At 45.9% G+C, this 22552-nt stretch overlaps 1 protein-coding gene across 1 annotated transcript; it reads right to left on the bottom strand.

Annotated features, from left to right (window-relative positions):
• Positions 1–15479: 15479 nt before the first annotated feature.
• On the bottom strand, positions 15480–18416 carry LOC308328795 (26S proteasome non-ATPase regulatory subunit 1-like; the record flags this gene model as incomplete). Its single annotated transcript, XM_080782905.1, has 1 exon — positions 15480–18416. One exon carries the CDS (start codon positions 18414–18416, stop codon positions 15480–15482), a length of 2937 nt encoding a protein of 978 aa, XP_080639031.1.
• Positions 18417–22552: the final 4136 nt, after the last annotated feature.

Genomic DNA, 22552 nt, shown 5'->3' with positions numbered 1-22552 from the left:
TACTTCAGGGCAAAAGAAGTATACAGTAATTGCAAATTTGCAACTTTGCAAGTCTAATTCATTCCCCTCACATAAATCTAAATGTGGAGTGCTGGCTAATGACTGGGTCAGGCTTCATTACAAATAGCAAAGAGACTAATTATTACAATAATGTGAATATTCCCCCCGAACCATGGTGTAAAATTATCGTAATAACTTTACACATCAGCATCTCTTTACTCGTCAAGTGGAGCATAACAGTCACAACGTTTAGTTTTTATTTTAGTTTTTTAATCAGACAATAGAGCACCGAAGTCTGACGTCACTTTCAGTAGAGGGCACCAGTACACAGGTTCATGTTTTTTTTATTTGCATTGAAATCCCCATAGGGGGATTTTAGGAACTGTGTTTGACCAGGATATGATCGTTTGTGACGTAACAGTATATTCATAATGCTTAGTAATGTTATAAAGATGAATGCATGCTGTGTTTAAAAAAAATGACTGGCATACATTACATGACAGATCCGGCGTGATTACATGACTATAAAGATCACTTGTGTGATATTTTGATCAAATCTGAAGCACTAATAATGAAATGCACCACCTTCCTAATTGTAATGTTTCAGCATTTCTAGGAAGCATTTCTTCCTGGGCCTAGTGGGAATGTGCATGCAAAATTTCACGGAAATCACACGATGTGTTCATGATTTGCAGAATTTTGTTTGAAACTGAGCAATCCTGCAAACTTTGGAAGCCAATATTAGCCAATCAGGATGGAGTCTGAAAAATGTGTCTAAAAGACCCGTTTCGTTGAATGGCTCTAGAGAGACTGTGTACCAATTTGCGTGATGTTTGGACAAAATCTGTAGGCGTACAAAAAATTGTTTTGCACAAAGCGACCTCCTGGTGGCGCTATAAGAGGCCAATGTGAAAGCCTTGGGGCAGAGGTTAAGCTGTGGCATTCAGGGAGTGTGTGTACAGAGTATGGCTGCGATCAAGCCAACGGTGCCGGAGATTAGCTGTCCATTGATGGACGGACACACGGACGGACATACACACGGACGGACGGAGTGCAAAACATACTCTCTCCCCATGCCTTCGGCCTGGTGGAGACAATAAAAAGTACACAAACCTGTGGACTGACAGTGATGTCAGCACTTCATTGCTCTAATTTCATCGCGCAGTAATTTTTTGTAATAACCAACAATAATGTTATTATTGCATATAGTTCAATTTAAAGTGATTGTCTGACAAATATAGCCACAAGTATATAGTCCCTAGAAAAAATTGAAATTCAAACATCTATGACTTATTAGCCAACTGCAATTGCTTTTTAGCCAATATTGACGAAATCATTCGGGTTCGTTGAGTAGCGTTTTAATTATGTAAACAAATTCAAAGGACATTAAGAGAAAAGTAATCTATGTGATTGTGTATATCTGGCCAAACATGTGTGGACCGTTGTATGGTATTTTCAGCAGTTGTGCACTGTGCAGAAGCCAGACACCCAAACTGGTCTCGGAACATCCCAACCTAATATTAACCACAACACACTCATAGACGTAACCAAAAAACTATATGACTGATCAAACGCAGCTTGCGGAGTCAGTTCAGTCAGTCAACCTCAAGGGAAGTTCTTGCCATGCTCAAAGGCCCATGCTATGCTCAAGGGGTTAACATGCTGCATTACTATGTGGGAGTATACGTGTGTACAAGTCTCACACGTCATTCGCCGATGCGGCAGTCAGCTGACTAACTGGGCAGGCTACTTAAGCTCACTAGTCTCCATGCTCTTCCTGCCTTCCTCTGCTCATGGTTTCCAGCTGCATGTGATGTTTTCTGTTCCTCGTGGTTGTTACTACTGCTTTTGCTGTCTGCGGGTGCAGCTACTGCGTCTGCTGCTTAAATTATGCTTCTCAGCTACTGTCCATGCTGTGATAAGGGCCTGCAGGTTGTATGCAAAATATTGAGTTTGATATGATTCTGCTGATGCTGAGTTCTATCATGTGGCTTCAACAAGCTTCATAATAGCCTGTTCTGGTTATTAAGCCGGATGCGCAGACAGTGCTGCACCTTCTATTGTATGTGGTATATGTGTCTACAGTCAAAGCCACGTTTTCATTTAGCTGATGTTTGCCAAGCCAGCTCAGGCGCAGTGTTTGTCCCCTCCAGCTATGGGTTCTCAAATCAGTGGTTGCCACGTGTGCTTTTATAAGCAACGTTGGGCTTGTTTTCTGTAGTCAATTGTTTGTTCTGGTTTTGGTCAGGGGCCCAAATGACCTTGTCCAATGAAATGTGTTGTTCAAGTAAGCATAGTCATTGGGGTGTATATATATTGTAAGTTAAGTTCTCATGTGGTGAGTCCTAGTCGGGCATGGGATGGTTCTACACCTAGTTGCTTTCTTTCTCAAGATCTGGCAACTCAGCTGCCTGTTATGTCTCTTAACAGTTTCATTCATTTTGAAGCTAGACTTCAGTCACACTCTGCTTACCAAAGTATTAACAAGTATTACCTAACACTTTCTATATGTGCTTGGAAAGTATTGCTGTGAGTTAACTACCTTAATGGCAATCTCTATATAGATTTGGTGCTTTAATACTGCTTGTAGCCATGTGGTTTGTTGAGGTTCCTCATTGCCATGAGGGTTGTTCATGCTAAACTAATGCTAAAGCTAGCACCCTTTTCACCCTGTGATGTATCATGCTTCAGTTTATGCCTGGCTAACACTAATACTTCTATGCAGCAGCAGCTGTATAAGAGCTTTCTGCCCGTCAATTAATTCATACGTGGCATAGTTATTAATCTTAAAGTTTTTTCCATGTTTCCAAGGACAGTATCATACGTTATTGTTAATTCATCTCAATGGATTTCAGTCATGCGCAGTGTCATATTAAAGTAGGTTAAGATTGCAAATTGCATTTGCAGTAATCTCATGTCAAGTGTCATAGCCTTCTGTCTAGTTTATTTACTTCCGTAGATTTGTTTCTAGCTGTTATTTTGGATGTATTTCTTAATGGGCATTTAATTAGTGCTTCCTTTGTCGTTCTATCATGTCTCAGCTTCACTATCCGGGTTGAGCTGTCTTGGAGAAGAGCTAAAAGCTTAACAAACTGCTGCCTCCGTCCGCCCCCCAAGCCTATCTAGCTGTCGGTCCAGTCACTCTAGCGTATACCCTCCTCACTCTCTTTGAGGTCAGAAGTTCAGATTAAATATACGTATACGTATATAGCGTTCCGTCACCGTGCGTCCCATTGCCCATTCGTCACTTTAAATGTCTCAGATTCATATTGTATGTTCCGTTGATCAGTCCTCGAGTAAGATTAGGTAATGGCAGTTGCTTTGTGGGACTGAAGATGTTTCAGAAGGTGGTAGGCTAGCAGCTTGCTGTGTCGCTTCATTTCTGCACAGCTAACATCCACTGCCAGGAGCTCTAAATTGAAACTCCTAAGCATTAATTCATCACTTATCTGCGAGAGGATCTGGGTTGAAGGAAGGCAGCCATAGACTATGTCTATGTTCGCAGCAAGCTTGGCTTCTGTGTCGCAGTGCTTGTGCGACCTATCGGTTGTGGTTTCCCCGGTGCAGTCTGGGAAATGTACTCTGCCAGTTGTATTCAGATCAGTAATCGATTTGATGTCGCTCAGTGCCACTATAGTATTGAGTAACAGCATTAGGAAAATGTAACCAAGTGTAACCCTAACCCTAACCTTAACCCAACAGGATAATTATGTCATGGTATACATGGAGGCCTCATATCTGGTCTCGAAACGAGCCTCCAGATTCCTAGGCTGCCCCTGGTTAGTTGTGTGACCTCATGCAGCGTGTCATCAGGACGACGGATCCAAATGTTTGGCTCATGGTGCTCATTAAACGTTAAAGTAGTCTATAGTAGTGCAAGATGGCCAGTATATCTTGTTAACCTATTCAACGTTGCAGTTAGTAGGGATGGGGCAGATTTTCTTGTGGCTGCTTGGTAGCTACTTTTTCAGGTGGAATCCTACTGTAAGCCTACATTTTCTGGTACCAGCTCAGCGGCCTCGTGGTTAGACCCGGACTGGGAGGTTGCGGCTCGATCACCGGCTGGGTCATTCCAAAGACTAAAAATAAAATGGGACCCAGTGCCTCCTTCGATCCTCGGCACCAATGGTCGGAGTGGAGTAAGTCCCTGCGTCATACTAGTGTCACGTCCAGGGGCTGTACGTGTACATCAATCTGCTGAAACAAGAGTTAGGCTCCTGCCCTCGGGCCTCATGACTCGGCAAGGCTGTTTTCTGCCCATCTTAGTTATTGCAACTAATGGCATGACAGTAATCAATTCATAGTTAATTGCATAGATGTTGTCAAACAACCGTAACCTTTGTCATTGCTTCTTCATAGAAGCTGTTTAGCGTTGTGTTAAATTAATTTATAATATTAATTAATTATTAATACTAATTAATATTTTATACAAAAGTGGCTATTCAGGACAGGCACATATCTAGGCATGCTTTCTCTCAAAGCATATCATGTTTTATCTGTTATCTGTGGCTCATCCGTTCATCAGGTCATGACCCCCAGATGATCTTCTGGTCCTAAGCTTTCTTTCAGCACAATCACAGATGTCCTGGGTCGCTCAGTCAGGAGATTCACCAATACTTCTTCAGCCGGTGTGGGCCCGTTGGGGTTTCTTCGAAAGTGATGGTTCTAGTATCTAGCGAAGAAGTAAGTCCATCACCATCACCCACGTGCAGGCTGCAGTGCTGTCAATCCTGCAGCATTATAGATTTCTTGCATGGGACATAGTAGTGTATCTCATCTTAGTTCTGGACGAGGGTGGTCTCGAACAGTTCTCGGGTCTGTATGACATGAAGCTTATTTTAACTTCTTTAAAGCTCATAATCAATTGCTCAAAGGCTGCATGAAGAGCATATGCCGCTTATGTAAGTTATTCATAAAGGGCCTCTATCACTTGGGTGTTTAAATAGTTTAGGATTAAGATCTAAGGCTTCTCTCTTTAAGTATTGGTATCTCGGCTTGCGCGGTGTGGGAAGTCTCTCCTGCTGATCTCGACCCTCAGCATGATCTCTGTTTTCCGATCCGCGCTAGGATCCCCTATTCACTCTTTAATTCATTCATTCAGTCAGGATGAAGTATAAGTAACTCTGTCTCTGCTTGTGTCTTTAGTTCTGCATCGGGCAACCTGCTCTGGCTGTGTTCTGGACTCCTTCAGGTGGCGTGAGCCCTGCTTAATCGGCTATCGGTCTCCTCAGCTCATTCCCTGGCTACTCCCGATTCTACCGCCACGCTGATGCATCAGTCGCCACCTGAAACTCAGGCCAATGGTCCTCAGCTGCCCATGAATCATCATGTGCATCTAATCGGAAGAGCTTTCAGTTGTTTATTCAGAATGTAATGAGTGCAAGTGCTGTATTCGATCAGGGATGGTAATCTTATTTCCTTGCATATACGGTGGTCGCTGGGGGCAGTTCAATTGGTGGCATTTCACAAGCTAATGTTAATAATGGTTCGTTGATGTTCCTCTACAGTGGCATTAAAGGAACATCGGGGTAATGGTGGTTTCCTCACTCTGGCGTTAGAGGGATGTTGGGGTAACATGAATGGTCGCACTACATGTAAGATCTGTTTCGCTGGGTGAAGTTCCTACAGGTCGTTATAAGCTAATGGCTTATAGTTCAGTTTCTCCTCAAGCTCATGTTTATAGTGGCTCTAGAGAAACAGCGCATGCCGATGGAGTTTCCTCATTATGGCATAGAGGACGTCGGCATAACGGCGAGCATGCCGATGGCGTTTCCTCATACTGGCGTAGAGGACGTTGGCATAACGGCGAGCATGCCGATGGCGTTTCCTCATACTGGCGTAGAGGACGTTGGCATAACGGCGAGCATGCCGATGGCGTTTCCTCATACTGGCGTAGAGGACGTCGGCATACCGGTGAATGGTTGCACTACACGTAAGCCCTGCCAAAGCAGCATAGAATATTCCTCCATATGCTATGGAGGAATACCGGTGAACGGTTGCACTACACGTAAGCCCTGCGAAAGCAGCGTAGAATATTCCTCCATATGCTGTGGAGGAATACCGGTGAATGGTTGCACTACACGTAAGCCCTGCGAAAGCAGCGTAGAATATTCCTCCATAATGGCGTTATGGAGGAATGGCCTATCGGCTAGCGCAGCCATGCAGGCCTCATTCAGCTTAAGCTTAAAGTCTAGCATGCCTATTCTCAAAAATGGTTTTGAGTCCGGCGCTCACCCCACACATATAACTTTCCCAGATAAGCCTCACGATTACCAGCGTGGCGTCATGGCACACATAGCTCACATAAAGTTAAAATATCCGTGCAGATCCAGAAATTGCATAGCGTTGCATTTCGTCACTATCGAGTGGGATATCTGCCCGGATGGGTATCGGTTGAGGATTCCCGTAGGTTTGATAGATTGAAATATTTTCAATGTAGGAATACAGTACATTTTAAGCACAAACTCAATACAGAGACTGTCCACTGTGAGTGTAAGCCCCGCGAAGCAGCGTAGAATATTCCTCCATAATGGCGTTATGGAGGAATGGCCTATCGGCTAGCGCAGCCATGCAGGCCTCATTCAGCTTAAGCTTAAAGTCTAGCATGCTTATACTCAAAAATGGTTTTGAGTTCGGCGCTCACCCCACACATTATTTTTCTCAGCTAAGCCTCACGATTACCAGCGTGGCGTCATGGCACACATAGCTCACATAAAGTTAAAATATCCGTGCAGGATCCAGAAATTGCATAGCCGTTGCATTTCGTCACTATCGAGTGGGATATCTGCCCGGATGTGTATCGGTTGAGTCTTCCCGTAGGGCGTTCTCGGTTCTGCTTGTTGGGGGGTTATCCGTGCAGGTTCCAGAAATGCATATTCGCATTTCGTCACTGTGCATTCATAGTGGGTCACCTGCCCGGATTGACGGTGACGGTTCACCGAAGGTATGCGTGTTGGGGGGTTATTGTATATCTATCTCCCTGCTCTTATGTTTTATGTTGTTGCTAATCATGCCGAGCAGGGAGAATTCCAGCAGAGCCGAACGCCAAGTCAAATATCATATGCACACTTGTTACTCATGCTGCAATAAATATTGTTTAATCTATTCGTGAGTTGTCTGACTGAAATCAAACGCAGCTTGCGGAGTCAGTTCAGTCAGTCAACCTCAAGGGAAGTTCTTGCCATGCTCAAAGGCCCATGCTATGCTCAAGGGGTTAACATGCTGCATTACTATGTGGGAGTATACGTGTGTACAAGTCTCACACGTCATTCGCCGATGCGGCAGTCAGCTGACTAACTGGGCAGGCTACTTAAGCTCACTAGTCTCCATGCTCTTCCTGCCTTCCTCTGCTCATGGTTTCCAGCTGCATGTGATGTTTTCTCCCACCACCACCCCAGCACCACCGGTGGGCTCTGCTATCTATGCTCCCCACGGGGGGGTTATTGTATATCTATCTCCCTGCTCTTATGTTTTATGTTGTTGCTAATCATGCCGAGCAGGGAGAATTCCAGCAGAGCCGAACGCCAAGTCAAATATCATATGCACACTTGTTACTCATGCTGCAATAAATATTGTTTAATCTATTCGTGAGTTGTCTGACTGAACTATAGTATTGACATTTTCTCAAATTAACCGCAAAGCATATTTTCATGAACATATACAGTATATGATGACAGACAGCCACATCCTCTACACCTCCAGCTTGACATAAATTACAGCAAAAGTAACATCCATAATGGATCAATGGCATCAAGCAGTCTATTAGATGCTTAATTCATGTTCCTGTAAATTCCTCCAGGGCCCTGTGCTACATACGGTACGTAGTAGCCCTGTGCTACATACGGTACGTAGTAGAACTGAACAAGTCTTGTCAGGGCCCAGCATGCAGTCAGAGACCGCATCTTGAGAGATCGTTGAACCAATAGCAACATCCGCCACCGTCCCTCGGGCCTCTGGCATCTCCGCCAAGAGCCTCAGCCTCAGCAGTCGTTCCATCTCTCTCTCATCACTGATTGCACTCTTGTTCATCTCAGTCGGATGGAGAAATTGATCCGGCTCATTATAGGGCTTGCTTTGGCATAATATATATTCACAAGTTAGCTAAAAGGACAGAGCCCATTTAATCAGAGGAATCTGGGCCTCGTCACAGGGGGAAGCCGTTCCAATCAATGCATAGAAGATGATTGAGGAACTTCTTTAAAGCACTCAAACTTTTTCACTCGGGCGGCGGGCGCGTGCAGCAGCCTGCCATGTACAGTATGGATCCCTTGCACATGTACTGTAGCCTATGCCTTGTGCTTGGTTCCTTTCATACACTGTAAAAAAAAAACTGCATATACAGTACAATAGGCATTCAGTCCTGTCGTTATGAGGTGTTGATTATCTGCTATTTAACAACAGTGACAAACCCGGCATACAACTGTATGTGCTGCTCAACAAATATCCAAGGTCAGAACGGAATAAAAGCTTTTCAAACTCCTGCATACCACATACGATTGCAAGTATCTCTTGTACTACACTTGACAATGCCATTCATAAGCCATTGATGTACGTGCATTTGGCCTCAAGAATGGCAAATCCTTACTATTATCTAATGCGCTGTAGCCTTGTTAAAGGGTCTGCATTTCTAAAGAGCCATTATCAAAAGGACATTACCCACCCATTCAAGGTGGAGGCAACCCACATAAGGATGTCTGTTTATCAAGGATGCATCAAGTTGTGAGTTTCTAGATCGGCTATTTTCCCTTTTTTTATGTTTTGACAAAAAGGAAATTTACTTTGTAATTTTTATACTTAATTACTTTAAAGTAAGTAAAGGGATGTACATTTCAATACTACACCCAAGGGGTATACTTTTTATACGGCATGTGCCGGCGACAAGCGACAAGTGCCAGAAGGTGCCGGCATGTGCCGGAAGGTGCCGGGGGGGCGGGGGGGGTCCCTGGGGGTCCCCAAACCTTGAGACCCCCAAAGACGCCCCCAGGGGGGCGACACAATCACAACGTCCAAAACAGTTGAGAAATGACAGAGTTACCATTTGGGGGTCCCTGGGAGGTCCCACGGGGTCCCTGGGGGTCCCCAAACCTTGAGACTCCCAAAGACGCCCCCAGGGGGGTGACACGATTCCAACAAGCCCACCCCCATCCAAAACGGTTGAGAAATGACAGAGTAACCATTTGGGGGTCCCGGGGGGTCCCCGAACCTTGAGACCCCCAAAGACGGTGGCGGCAGGTGCCGGTGTCAAGCGGCAGTTGCCGGGAGGTGCCGGCATGTGCCGGAAGGTGCCTGGCATGTGCCGGAAGGTGCCTGGCATGTGCCGGAAGGTGCCTGGCATGTGCCGGAGGTGCCGGCTGTTGTCGGCAATTGGCGGCAGTGCCGTGGCTGCTGCCGCTGCCGGAGAATGCACTCACTCCTTCAGTGCAGTGATGTCTTCCCTTTGTATTTAGGGTTTCTTCCTGGAGGCTGAAACCTTGACAGTCAAACATGCCAATGAAAAAAACAGTAATATAGTGACATCACAATTCACAATATCATCCCCTCCCCTAACCCCTCCACCTTTATCATACAATGTGGGTGCAGCTTCAGTTCAAGTGGATCACCAGCCATCACCACCCACCAGGCAAACCAGGCATTCTTAATGAACAACATTTTAACTAATACTGTACACTTTTTGAAGACAATCTTCCTCCTTATATAATAACAATACCTGATAATCATGTTTAAGTGACTGAGCATTACTAATTGAGTAATATTTCACCAGTAGTAGTACTTTAACTAGAGTACAGAGTACTTTGTCCACAACTGGTACAAACACGGAATGTCTAATATATGAAAACAAGTTGTTTTGTCAGTACAGGGACAAGGCATTTACAAATGTTGAAGTTGAAAAAGCAGTCTCAGCACTGCAGTTGCAGGCCGTGCTGCACTCAACTGGTACTCCCAATGGAATCAGCAGAGTCAGGCTTCATCTGGGAGACGTCACCCGCCACACTCTTCCTTCCCACGGCTGTTTCATGTGCCTCATTGAGGCTCAAGGCGGAAGTCGAGAGAGCTACAGTGACAATTGGACAGCAGGCCCAGGTTGCACTGTCAGCACATAGTTCAAGTTTGGGCCCCTCAAACCTTTTAACTCAAGTGCAGAAAGTCCCAACTTAAGGTACATCTACAGTAGGAGTTTAACCACCAATGTCATAATAGGTGAACTTTCTGCAAAAATAGCAGAGCATTTGGCGAAGGTATGTGAGCATTCAGTGAAAATATAGGCAATCTACAAGCTCACAAGTCATCAGGTTGAGATGCGTGAGCTTGTAGATCGGCTTTGATGTACTGTACAACAAAGTATACTGCTACGTACAGTATACAAGGTTTAAGCTATGAGTATACAGTAGTTTCTGTTCCCTGATTCATTCAGGACATTATCATGTAATTATATGTAAAAGAGGACTAACAGGCATAACTAACCTGCTTTCCATTAGGAATAACTGCCTGCATCTTCAATGGTGCAGTAAAAATGAAATCCTTAGAAACAGACCGCGTGTTTGATCATAATGATGTTTCATAAAAAAAATAGCAGGCAAATTGTTTGATCTTAGTGTGTGTGTGTGAAATTCCTCACCCATGGCATTGTTGCAAAATGGTCCCAATGGAAACACTTTCTTCAAAGCAGATGTCACTGTACTGTGGAGGGCTGAAGAAGCTGAAGAAGCCTTGTAATGCAGAGATGGCAGGGGGAATAGATTAGACAGTGAAAGTGCTCAACAGAAACAAACCTTGCCTGTACAGGGCACTGTAACACAAAAACATATTCATTATTCAAAAATATATATAAAAATTGGGGCGCCCGCCGCCTATACATTTATGGTTTTGACAAAATGTTTAATGTTAAAAGGCAGAAGTTAACCAAGACTATAGCTGCTAATTTGGGTCATATGGATGACAATTTAGGCAATTAGCAGACGCTCTAAGTTACATATAACTGCTATCTAAGTTACAAGTAAATTAAAAAAGCATAGGCCTATGCCTTTGCATATGCCTGTAAGGTCGTCAAGGCCAGTGCAAGTGCTATGAGCTAAGATGGAGTCTGAAGAGGTGGGTTTTCAGACTAACCATCAAACCTGAGACATAGAGTAGGTAGAAGCTCATTTAAATATACAGGGGTGGAGGATTGGAACAAAATTCCAATGGAAATTTGAACCTGTATTTATCTATTTATATCTATTTATTGTCTTTTGTTTATTGATCTATGATGGCCGGTTGTAAATGTAATTAGTATTGTAATGTGATTACACATATTTATTTGGATCACAATGGAAATAAGTCCTCTGACTTTTTGTGCAATCCTGATAATTCTGTACTGCTCTCCTATGAATTGTATCATGAATATATCAAATAAATCAAATCAAATTAAAATATGGCGGAAGATTGGAAGTGAGCCTACAGTTCTGATTACAATGGGAAGTTCATTCCATAGTTTTGGAGCCAGAAGTGTGAACAATATTTGATGACCACATTTCTGCTATTTCACATCGGTGAGACATAACCTAAATTGTCTCTTCTCTCAGTATAACTTCAGCTGTTGTTTAGACATGTTTAAAGAACACTATAGTGTTAGCAGGCTATATGGGCATCTCAGAATTGCCACTGGTCACTATGACAACAGATGGTCTGGTGTTCCTTGGAGCAAGTTAGAACACCTACTGTGCTTCCTTGTGACCACACCATATATGGAGATGTTTGACCAGTTGGTTTCACTGACTGAGCCCAATCCTTGACATGCATGTCTGTGTTTAGTATTTAAGAGTGGGGGGAAAGACATTGTTTATCTCTGCTCTATTCAGTAAAGATAAATGGTCTGCATTTCTACAGCATCTTCATCCAAAGCGCTTTACAATGAGCGTACATTCACCTATTCATACATAAACGCAGATGGTGGAGCTGGCAACCATGTAAGCCTAAGGCGCCAATCTGCTCATTGGGAGAAGGTATGGATTCAGGGTCTGGGTCAGTGTTCAGTGTAAGTGGGACACCTCGACACTTTTCCAGGGGATCCAGGGATCGAACTGGGAATCTGTCAGTTCCCAAAACTGCCACTCTACGACTGCCTCCCCATACAAGTTCAGTGATCTCTATTATTGCCATAATTATCTTCTTTCTCCTCTCCATGTAATCAGCATAGCTGATGTAGCTTGAAGAACTATAGTGTGTGTGTGCGTGTGCGTGTGTGTGTGTGTGTGTGTGTGTGTGTGTGTGTGTGTGTGTGTGTGTGTGTGTGTGTGTGTGTGTGTGTGTGTGTGTGTGTGTGTGTGTGTGTGTGTGCGCGTGCGTGCGTGCGTACAGTGTCTGTGTACCCTGTGTATACTATGTCTGACAGAGTGCAATGTTTTTGCCATTACCTGCATGACTGTTGACTTGTACACATATTGTACAAGGAAATTGAAGATTGTATGCACTAGGTTATGAAATTACATAATACAGATTTGAAAGGCACAGATCATTCTTTTCTGTGTTTAAATAGACGATTACAGTTTTTAACCGATCACGTCATTTTTATATACCCGTGAACGTTTTTTAACCAATCATGTCCCTATATTAGTTAATGTGAGGGCGTTGCCTTTCTTTTTTTCATGCCACCATTTTGTAACCTATTTTTTCACCCAGTGTCAATTATCTAATGCAATCCTGGGCTCTACACTCCATCCGCCAACATGGGGAGAGCAACAGACTGACCTCATGCTTCCTTCAATGCATGAGCGTTGAAAAGCCAATGTTCCACTTCGCCCATGGTAATTGCAATTTTGTTTACAATCTGCACGTTCCTCAGCCGGTGTATGTCAGCAAAACATTGGGAGAAAGCCTTCTATAGTTTGAATATATGACTGCGAGAAAGATACAAGCAATATGTGGAATACTTGGAAAACCCCCACGTATCAGAAAGTCAGTTTGAGAAGGCTACAGTATATGAATATAAAGTCAGTTTGAGAAGGCTTCAGTATATGCGATTAGCTCTTTGAGTAGCTCCGTCAAATTTAAGTAGATCCGGGCCAGGTATAGCTCGGGAAAGGATACAATTATAATGGACAGCTACAAACCAAAGAACAAATATGCTGCTTTATAGATCCGGGAAGCGGAAGGAAGCATTTTGGTGTATTGTTGTCTACACTCTACATTAGTGGTACTGGTTTTCAACCATTTTGATACCAGGGCCCATTATTTATTCTGCATTTATTTGAGCCACGGAATTTTGATGAGGTATGTTAGTCTCTCAGACCCAAAACGAAATATGTTTTAGTTTTGGCCCACAATTCCATGCTGTATTGATGTCGGTACCATTAGGAGAGATAACCATGAGCTAAAATAACAATTCTTATACATCTACATACAGTACATACAAATTGTGTAGACTTCTTGTAAATGACAAAGTTACAAGTTATCACCAGTAAAGAACCTAAACCAAGTCACTGCCTTTTGGAGCTTTATTGGGAACTTTGTTAGCTGTCTGCCAAGCCATACGTATAGTGAGGACAGAACACCTGACCTTCCTTTCCATCTACTGAACTGAGTGTTCATGTCTCTGTGCCTTTTCATGTACTGTGTGTGTGTGTGTGTGTGTGTGTGTGTGTGTGTGTGTGTGTGTGTGTGTGTGTGTGTGTGTGTGTGTGTGTGTGTGTGTGTGTTCATGCGTCCGTAGGGCACGCACCCCTGTCTATCTTTTGTCATGCTTGAAATTGAAGGAATTGGAGAGTATAGGTGCAAAGGAGGAAGGCAAAGAAATTGATGAATACAATCAAGAGGGAAGAATTTCAGATGGTTTGAAGGGGCAGATGCTATACCACCTGTTATCTAACGATAAGGAGACAATCAATGATGAAACGGGTACAATAGCTCATGCTTTGGCCCTAAAGGTGATAGCCAAATGACACAAACAGAAGGATGAGCCCCTAAACTTGTCATTTGGCTATCACTATTTATAAGATAACCTTTAATGCTGCCACTATATGCTGCTGAAGGACATAAGCCATTGTCATTAACATGTTCCGAACATTGCCTGAAAGAATGTCTGTACTGTTTCTGAAACATAAAGCTTCTTGGGATTTGCTGTGCTTGATATCCACGTACAGTATGTGCCATGACCACGTAGCCTACAGTACAGTAAAGCACAATGACTACAGTATATAGGAGGTGTTTGCATTTGGCATTATACTGACGGATGACTTCACAGCCATACAGTAAAGCACACTGGACGTGGTTTTTCGAGAAAAAAAATATCAGAAAAACCCGTCCAGTGTGCAACCACCTTAAGTGACATGTTGAGATTCATCTGGCCCATAAGTCGCAAAGATCTCGTGTGTCCTTAGCGTGAGGCGGATTGATCAAGCTACAGTACCTGGACTGGATGCTAGCATGTTTGCATACAGCTCACGTCTTGATTTTGACGTCCAAACAAGGAGGGTAGGAGAGAAGCTTAGAGGGTTCGTGTAAACACAAACAATGAAGACAAAAGTCTGTAAACACAAAAGTGTGTAAACAAGACAAAAAATGTGAGGACGCAAATTGTGAATGGTCAGAATGAGATGATTTGATGCCGTCTGACATTCATTGTAAGCGAGCAACGTGAAGCTGCTGCAAAAGATTAGGATGGGTAGGAGATGGAGAATATATCTCATGCTGTTGGGAAGAAGCCACTTAACTCAAATGTTAGTTTTTCAAGAAATGAAAAAAATATATTTTTCAGGAAATGAAGAAAACCTATATAAAGTCACAATAGTGTTGTGACTTTATATATTGTCAATTCCATGCGAGGGGGTGGAGTTAGTTGTTATAGCAGACAGTTTGGGGGTCCAATGGAATTAAGAGGTTTTTGTCCCAAGCGCTATTTACTACTTTTCATTGGTTAAATATCTTCTAAACAATACTCAGACGTAAAGGGTGTTCAATAGCACTGATTTATATAAAAAAAGAGAAAATAAATGAAAAACCTAAAAAATGGAGAATATGTTACGGAGATGTTACGACATCTCCGTTCGCCATGGTGGCTAAGGAGAGCATAGATGGGCGAGCCGAAGTGTGACAAAAGCCCTGGAGGAGGAGCATTCTGTCAACCTCTGGGTTGAAAGAATGCACTGGAATCTACATGGGAGTGTAGAGTAGACAAGCATGAACAAACATAATTTTTTAATGACCGTGACCTTTGTAAAAAAAATTATCGATGTAGACAAATGAAAGAAGACATGTCACAGGTTATTTTTGGATACCTTATACCTTGCTTTCTGATTCGCAAAGGATATCATTATATTGACGTTTATTTTTGCGCCGCTCTTGATGAAAACAATGTATTTGAAACAATCACTTGTCACACTCAAGCTCTGCTTGACTAGCGCTTGAGCGTTCATTCTCTGCCCCCTCAATGACGCAACTCTCATCTAAATGGCGCTGGTATATACACAGAGGTCTTCAGCGATCATTAGCTCCACCTTGTCGCTCTACTCCTCGACGTAGTCGAAGGGCTCCGGGGGCTCGGGCTCCTGGCCCTCCTCCTCCTCCACGCCGGGGCCATGGGAGGAGACCGGCTCCACTAGCTCTTCCTCCTCCGCCTCCTGCTGGTTGTCCTTCAGGATGATGATGCCGCCGGCCGACAGCGGCTTATAGGGCCGGTAGCGGCAGCTCTCTGGCATGCTGAGCACTCGGAGCTGCGCCGGCATCACCCGGGCTGGGTTCTCCAGGAGATGGAGGCCGGGCTCCGCCGGCGGCTCTCTCTTCTTCTCCTTCTCCGCTTCCATCTTCTCCTTTTTGGTGTCCTGCGCATGCGCGGCAGGCTCCACCTCCATCTTGTCCTCCTCCCTCTCTTTCTTCTCGCGCTCCTTCTTCTTGGCCTTGGCCGTGATGGAGAGCACGGCCGTGGACACCTTCTCCCTCTCCTTCTCCTTGGCCACCTTCAGGGCGGGCGGGTAGCAAAAGGTGGAGGGCTTGCAGTTGGAGCAGAACTTCACCTTGGGCATCTTCAGGTCCTTGTTGAGGCCGACGACGGCCGTGGGCGTGAAGGCCAGCGACAGGAAGTGGGCCAGCGGGAACCAGAACCAGAACTGCGTGAAGACCAGCAGGCCCACCACGGTGGGCATGTGGGTGTGGCCCGTGCGTGTCTGCAGCGAGATGGTCACGTTGCGCCCGCCTGCGTCCAGAATGCCCTGCGCTAGGATAGCGCCGAACTTGGCCATGACGTCGTCGTGCTTGTCGTTGATCACCTTGGCGTACAGCGTGCGGAATTGGCCCACCTTGGGGCAGGTGGCGTCCGTCTGCTGGATCATGACTAGTGCCGAGGCAATGAGAGCGCCCTGGCGGACGTAGTTGACTGGGTCGTTGGTCATGGGCTCCAGCAGGGCCATGGCCTCCTTGTTGCCCGTGCCGGCACAGCAGACGCCCAGGGCCATGGCCGCGCCGCAGCGGACGTGCGGGTTGTAGCTCTCGGCGAGCAGCGCAGCCACGCTGTGGCACTGCTCCGGCGTGCGGAACATGATGAAGCCCATCGACTCGATGGCGGCACGCCGCACGTCGTCGCTCACGTCGCTCACCGCCACGTGCAGCAGCCGTCGGATGGCCCGGTTGTTCCCGGAGCCGCAGTAGGCCATGCCCAGCGCGTACATGCCCGCGCGCCGTAGCACGGGGTCCTTGTCGCGGCACAGCGTCCCGACGAGGTCGTCCGCCTCCTCGGCGCAGCCGTACATGACCAGGGCGACGCCCACCGCCAGGCCACGCAGAATCTTCTCATGGCGCGTGTCCCGCGCGTAGCCCACCATGTCCTGCACGGCCTGCGGCGAGCGCGAGCCCAGCATCACCAGGCCCAGTGCCAGGCCACACGCCTCGCCCGCCACCGCATCGTCCTGGTCCAGCGTGGCCTTCAGGAGGTCGTAGGCGTCCTGGCGTGCCGTGCCCAGTGCCGCCAGGCCCAGGCCCAGTGCCGCACCGTGACGCACCACCTCGCTGCTGGCGCCCTTCAGCTGGCCCATTAGGTAGTCCACCATTGGTCCGCCGTGGTTGGCGTGGATCAGGCCTAGCGCGTACAGTCCGCCGCCCTCCTGGTAGGCGGAGCCAGCAGAGGAGGAGGAGGCGTCCTTGGGAAGGTAAGTGGCCATGAGCTGCAGCGCCTCCCTCTCGTGGCCCCGGTGGATGACGCCCAGGCTGGCCGTGGCCGTGAACTTGGCCCAGTTGGTGGCGCGGGCCAGCCACTCCAGGTTCTCGCGGAGGAACTGGTCGCTGGTCGTGCCGCAGTGCATGTAGGCGTTGGCGATGACCGTGGCTGTGTGGCACACCGAGTTCCGCACGGCATCCTTCGTCCTCTTGAGGATCATCAGGTCTGTGTTGTTGTTCCGGATGAGGAAGTGCAGGTGCAGCTCGATGGCCGTCTCCCCGCCAAGGATTCGGACCATCTTGGTGACTGTCTGCTCCTCGAGTTTGTCTTTCGTCTCCGCCGACTTGCCGACAGAGCTCCCTGCCTTAGCGTCTGTCGTTTCCATCGCGTCGCCGTCTCTGCCGCCGGCGGGCGTGGCAGGCACGACGGCGCCAGTGTTGGCAGGGGGGCTGTGGGGCATGGCGGCCGCGGCGGAGGCCTGGAGGTTCTGGATGACCACGGAGAGGAACTGCTGGCTGGCGCTCTCGTACAGGTCGAAGCAGATCTGGTACGCCGTCAGCACGTCCTCCTCCTCCCCCCTCGCCAGCTTCTCCAGGACAGCGGCGACCTTCTGCGGCTCGTGCAGGAAGATCAGACACTGGCAGACGCTGATGAGGTCGGGCCTCTCCAGGGTCTCGTAGAGTTCCACCAGAACGCGCAACACCCGGCTGCGGAACCTCTTGTTGTAGATGGCGGATGTGCACACCTTCAAGCTGTATGCCAGGAGGCCGGCACGGTCGTGTGACCGCTCGACGGTCTCCCGGAACAAGTCCAGGCGCCGGGTCTCCAGGGCGATGCCGATGGCCGGCCTGTCCTGGCAGCCCTCCAGCATCTTGTTGACGATGGCCTCCAGGCGTGGGTCGATGGGCTTCTGCTCGCTCTCGGGCAGGTCGTCGTTCTCCACCCGCAGCCGGGTGTAGTGGTCCACGCACTTGGAGATGATGGTCTCCGCGTACTCGGAGCCGTCGGCAACGTTGAAGTACTTCCCGGCACCCAGGGCATAGCTCAGGGCGTTCTCCAAGGAGTCGAGGTGGTAGAAGACCTTGGAGGCTACCAGGGCGGCCAGGTCCCGCCTCTGGAAGGACTGGTCCTCGTAGAGGGCCTCGATCTTGTCCACGGAGCCGGAGATCTCGGGCCAGAAGTCGTTGACGATGGAGTTGAGCTTCCGCAGGGAGAACTCCTGGAGCTGGGGGTCGTCCTCGTCCAGGAGGGAGATGAGTCCGGCAGCGGACGTTATCGTTCCAGACGTTAGCATGTTACTTCCAGATGTTAGCATGTTTACTTCCTGACTCAATACCTAGGTTCCGTTTGGGCCTTTGACTAGGAGACAGTGGTAAACAGTATCTGCCTCAACAATACAGCATGTATGTGTACAGCAAGTGTCTGACAGTGTCCGGCTTTTTATAGTCACCATTTCATGACGTCACCCCTTCATCGCTTCATTTTGCATCAAAGCGGTGATGCAAAACAATGTGTATGACATCATCGCACAGTGCACACACATTTGCGTCAATTGAATCTGGGTTCAAAATGCACATTGCTCCTTTCAGGATTGTCACTGAAGCCAATCAGAAGCGATGCATGCAGTCCTGTTATTGTTGAAGGGCACTAGCCCCTCCTATATTCAGCTATAGTGTAGATTCATGTCCTAACACAAACATAAAATGCCATTGACAATGAATGGAGAATTTACGTAATTTGTGTCTGAGCAAATCGGCTATTTCTGTGTTCACACAAACATTAAATGCCATTGACAATGAATGAGGAATTTACGTCATATGTAGACGAGCAAATCGGCCCTTTTGTCCTAACACAACCATTAAATGCCATTGACAATGAATGGAGAATTCATACTGTATGTAGACGAGCAAATCGGCAATTTTTGACCTACACATACCAATTGACAATGAATGGATGATGTACGATGATAAGAGCACCCCTCACTTCACACGGGTGTTTTTTATTACGATAAATGCACCCAATCTCTGTACGTATGTACGAACGTCTGTAATGCACGTAACTCGAGAACCGTTCGCCACACCAACTTCAAATTCGACAAACGCGTCGCAGACGACCTGTGGGATTGCAGTGCCCGGGCTTGAGCCGGTCGTATAGGCGATTAGGCGGTTCTCCAGAACCACCACAAAAGGCCCTGGCAGTGACCCTAATGAGCCAATTCATTGCCATCAGCCTAAGCTTACTTTGGTCCCCACACCTGTACAATTTCCAGGGTCTGCCAATTGATTGCCATGGCAACCCCAGCCTAAGCTCGATTCAGTAAATTCCCCACATCTGCCATACGACAGACGGTAACAACGGGTACAATTTAGGCATTTAGCAGACGCTCTTAATCCAGAGCGACTTACATTAAGCAAGAACAAAAAAGCAGGGGAATACATCACATAAAAACATTTATCAAGAAACATGCGTAAGATAAGAAAGTAACAGTGGAATATCTATATAATGAAGCTATACGGGTACTCTGACAATGGATATAACGGGAACAGGGTAGGGCGTTCATTCATTAAATTACGCCATATGGCAGCTAAGTCTATGGACTTTTTTTAAGGTTTGTTTAGAGCACTTTAAACTGACTGTATTTCCAGGCGTCGCTCACTTCACACAAGTGTGATTCTTATTATAATCCTAATGTTGGCTATAGTGTATTTCACATGAAATATTGTGCTGCGGTGTGGTGACGTCATTGCGCTAAACAATGCGCTCTAAGTTCTGATTACAGCAGCTTGCTTTGATGCGTCACTCAAGGTTATTGATGCATGCCTGACATCTTTTCTTGGGCACAGTACTAGTGCTACTACAGTCCATTGCTTCACATAAAAAATATCACAAAAACATGAGAAGCTTTTGATACTATATACTAGATAGTTGCTTTAAAATATATGAAAACACAAGAGACATATGACTACTTCAAATGTAAAGTGTGCACTATGTTTATTTTGTGTTCAGCAGCTTGATGGGGCCTGGAATAAATTATAGCTTCAAGCGGTTTGATCTTCGGTTTGTCATATTGGGAAGGTGAGAGTTTGCATGTTTGCTTGTTTCATAACTGCCTATGCTCATGCAGGCTCTGGGCTTTCTTTTATAGCTGTTGCACAGGCTGACAAACCGGCTTTTCAGTTGCCAAACCAAGGGGCCGTGACACAGTGAGACTGCCAAACCAAGAAGTAATTCTGTGTCTATGTTGCTCACTAGGATTGCATGATCTGGTTGCTCACACTTGCACGTCAATGTATTATTTACCAGGAAAGAAGGCTGTCTGTGTGGAAACCTAAATATTTATACAAGGACACGTGAATGATAATAATAATATAGATTTATTTGTATAGCACCTTTTAAGAACCAGTCACAAAGTGCTTTAACAGAAAAACATATATAAAGACATAGCAAGGAGGCACACAATAGAATAAAATACATTGTCAATAATACACAAAATCACAACAACAACAACAGAAGAAACCAATGAAACAAACAAATCACAGCCCCGAGACAATCTGAATGTCTGTCTGTCTGTCTGTCTGTCTGTCTGTCTGCCTGCCTGCCTGCACACGCACACATGCACGCACCAGTTAACACCATAAGTGTTGATTTTGTCGACTAAAACTATGACGAAAAATGTTCGGCGACTACCTTTTTCACTGACAAAAACTAAATAAAACTAAGCTATGATGACTAAAACTACACTTAATATGTTGACAATGTTGTGAACAAATAAAAACTAGACAGAAATGTTAGGAAGGGACTAGTGGACAAGAGATCCAGTATAAGTCATTTGACACTTGGTTGCATGCTCAAAATAGCCAATCTAGAAGCTCACAACGCGTCGCAGTGCGAGAGAGTGTGAAGAGGACAGAAAGATAAAAATCTATAAATGCACCCCAGTATTGGATTGTGAAATCAACATGAATGCTATCAATTCAACGCCCCACTGATGCACACGAAAACAAATAAAAGTACATCACTGTGTTTAGTGTTTCTCCAGTGGTCTTTACCTGACCACTTTCTTTCCCCCCTTTTACTACATCTCTTTGATTGCCTTTCAGCACACAATTCCATTTGATCAATACTCTTGAAACAGCTGGTGACAGCGGATGAGCAAATTTGTTAGAAATGAGTTTCTGCCTTCAGAATATTTTTGAAATCTCTGTGGGTCCCTTTTGTGTATTGTGTACCAGATAAAAGTGTGTGTGTGTGTGTGTGTGTGTGTGTGTGTGTGTGTGTGTGTGTGTGTGTGTGTGTGTGTCATGTGTTACCCTCTAACCCCCATAAACCCAGATGATCTGAATCTTCACAGAAGGAAATGAAAACAGCTGTGTATTTCCATTTACATTGCATCCGTTTGTGGCAGGCGTCTTTCATGCATAGATGATATTCATGAAATTTAATTGCCTTGGGCTACTTTATTTTACGTGTGCGACACCCATGCGCACACACACACACACACACAGTGTGTTGTTGATGGGCACTGCATGGCCTTGACCTTCTACTGCGCCCAGGAGGAGCCTGAAGAAATGGACAGGGCTACAGCTGGTTCATTCCCGATAAAGATGCCCTTGCTTTGAGAGACCATCTCTGAGCAGGGTGATACCCATGTGGTGGAATGTGGTCCCATGTGGTGGAATGTGGTCCCATGTGGTGGAATGTGGTCCCATGTGGTGGAATGTGGTCCCATGTGGTGGAATGTGGTCCCATGTGGTGGAATGTTTTAGTAAAAGTGTCGATACTGCAATGTACAGTAGAACTACTCCGTTAGAAGTAAAAGTCCGGAATTTAAAATGTACTTGAGTAAAAGTACATAAATATTGCCATCAAAATGTACTTTAAGTACCTAAAGTAAAAGTATTCATTGTGCAGAATGTCCCATTTCACTAGTTTTAAGATGTATACAAATCCTTTGAAAATAGCAGATCTACAAGATCACAATGCGTCACATCGCGACGAATTGTGAGCTTGCAGATCTGCTATTTTCAAAATGGCCAAATGCCCAATAGCAACGCTATACTCTATTTTCGCTATGTGTTGTACAACGAAGTTTAAAGGGCTTAATGGTTTCAACTTCTGATTAATTTGCAGCCATGATGATATCTTGTGAAATACAGCTCAAGAGAGACCTTATGAAGATAATTATGTGTTCATGTGCTTGCTTCAGTCAATGTCGTAAAGCTTCTTAAATCACACTGTCTCGCTGTAACAAGCCCTCCCACCCGCCCACCCCCCCAAACAACAAACGAGGGGAAAGGCACAAAGCCAAAATAATATAGGCTTGTTTATCCAATTATAATCCATTGAGGCCTGCCCTGCATGCCTCTCATCCATCTTAAGGCGTTTTGTGGGGAACGATATAGCTCAAGGCTTTTGCATGGGGTAGTGAAA

This window comes from Protomyctophum bolini (genome assembly GCF_963924005.1).
Source record: "Protomyctophum bolini genome assembly, chromosome: 14".
NCBI lineage: Eukaryota > Metazoa > Chordata > Actinopteri > Myctophiformes > Myctophidae > Protomyctophum > Protomyctophum bolini.
The sequence above is the reverse complement of the archived record's forward strand: the minus strand, read 5'-3'. Positions and strand labels throughout refer to the sequence as shown.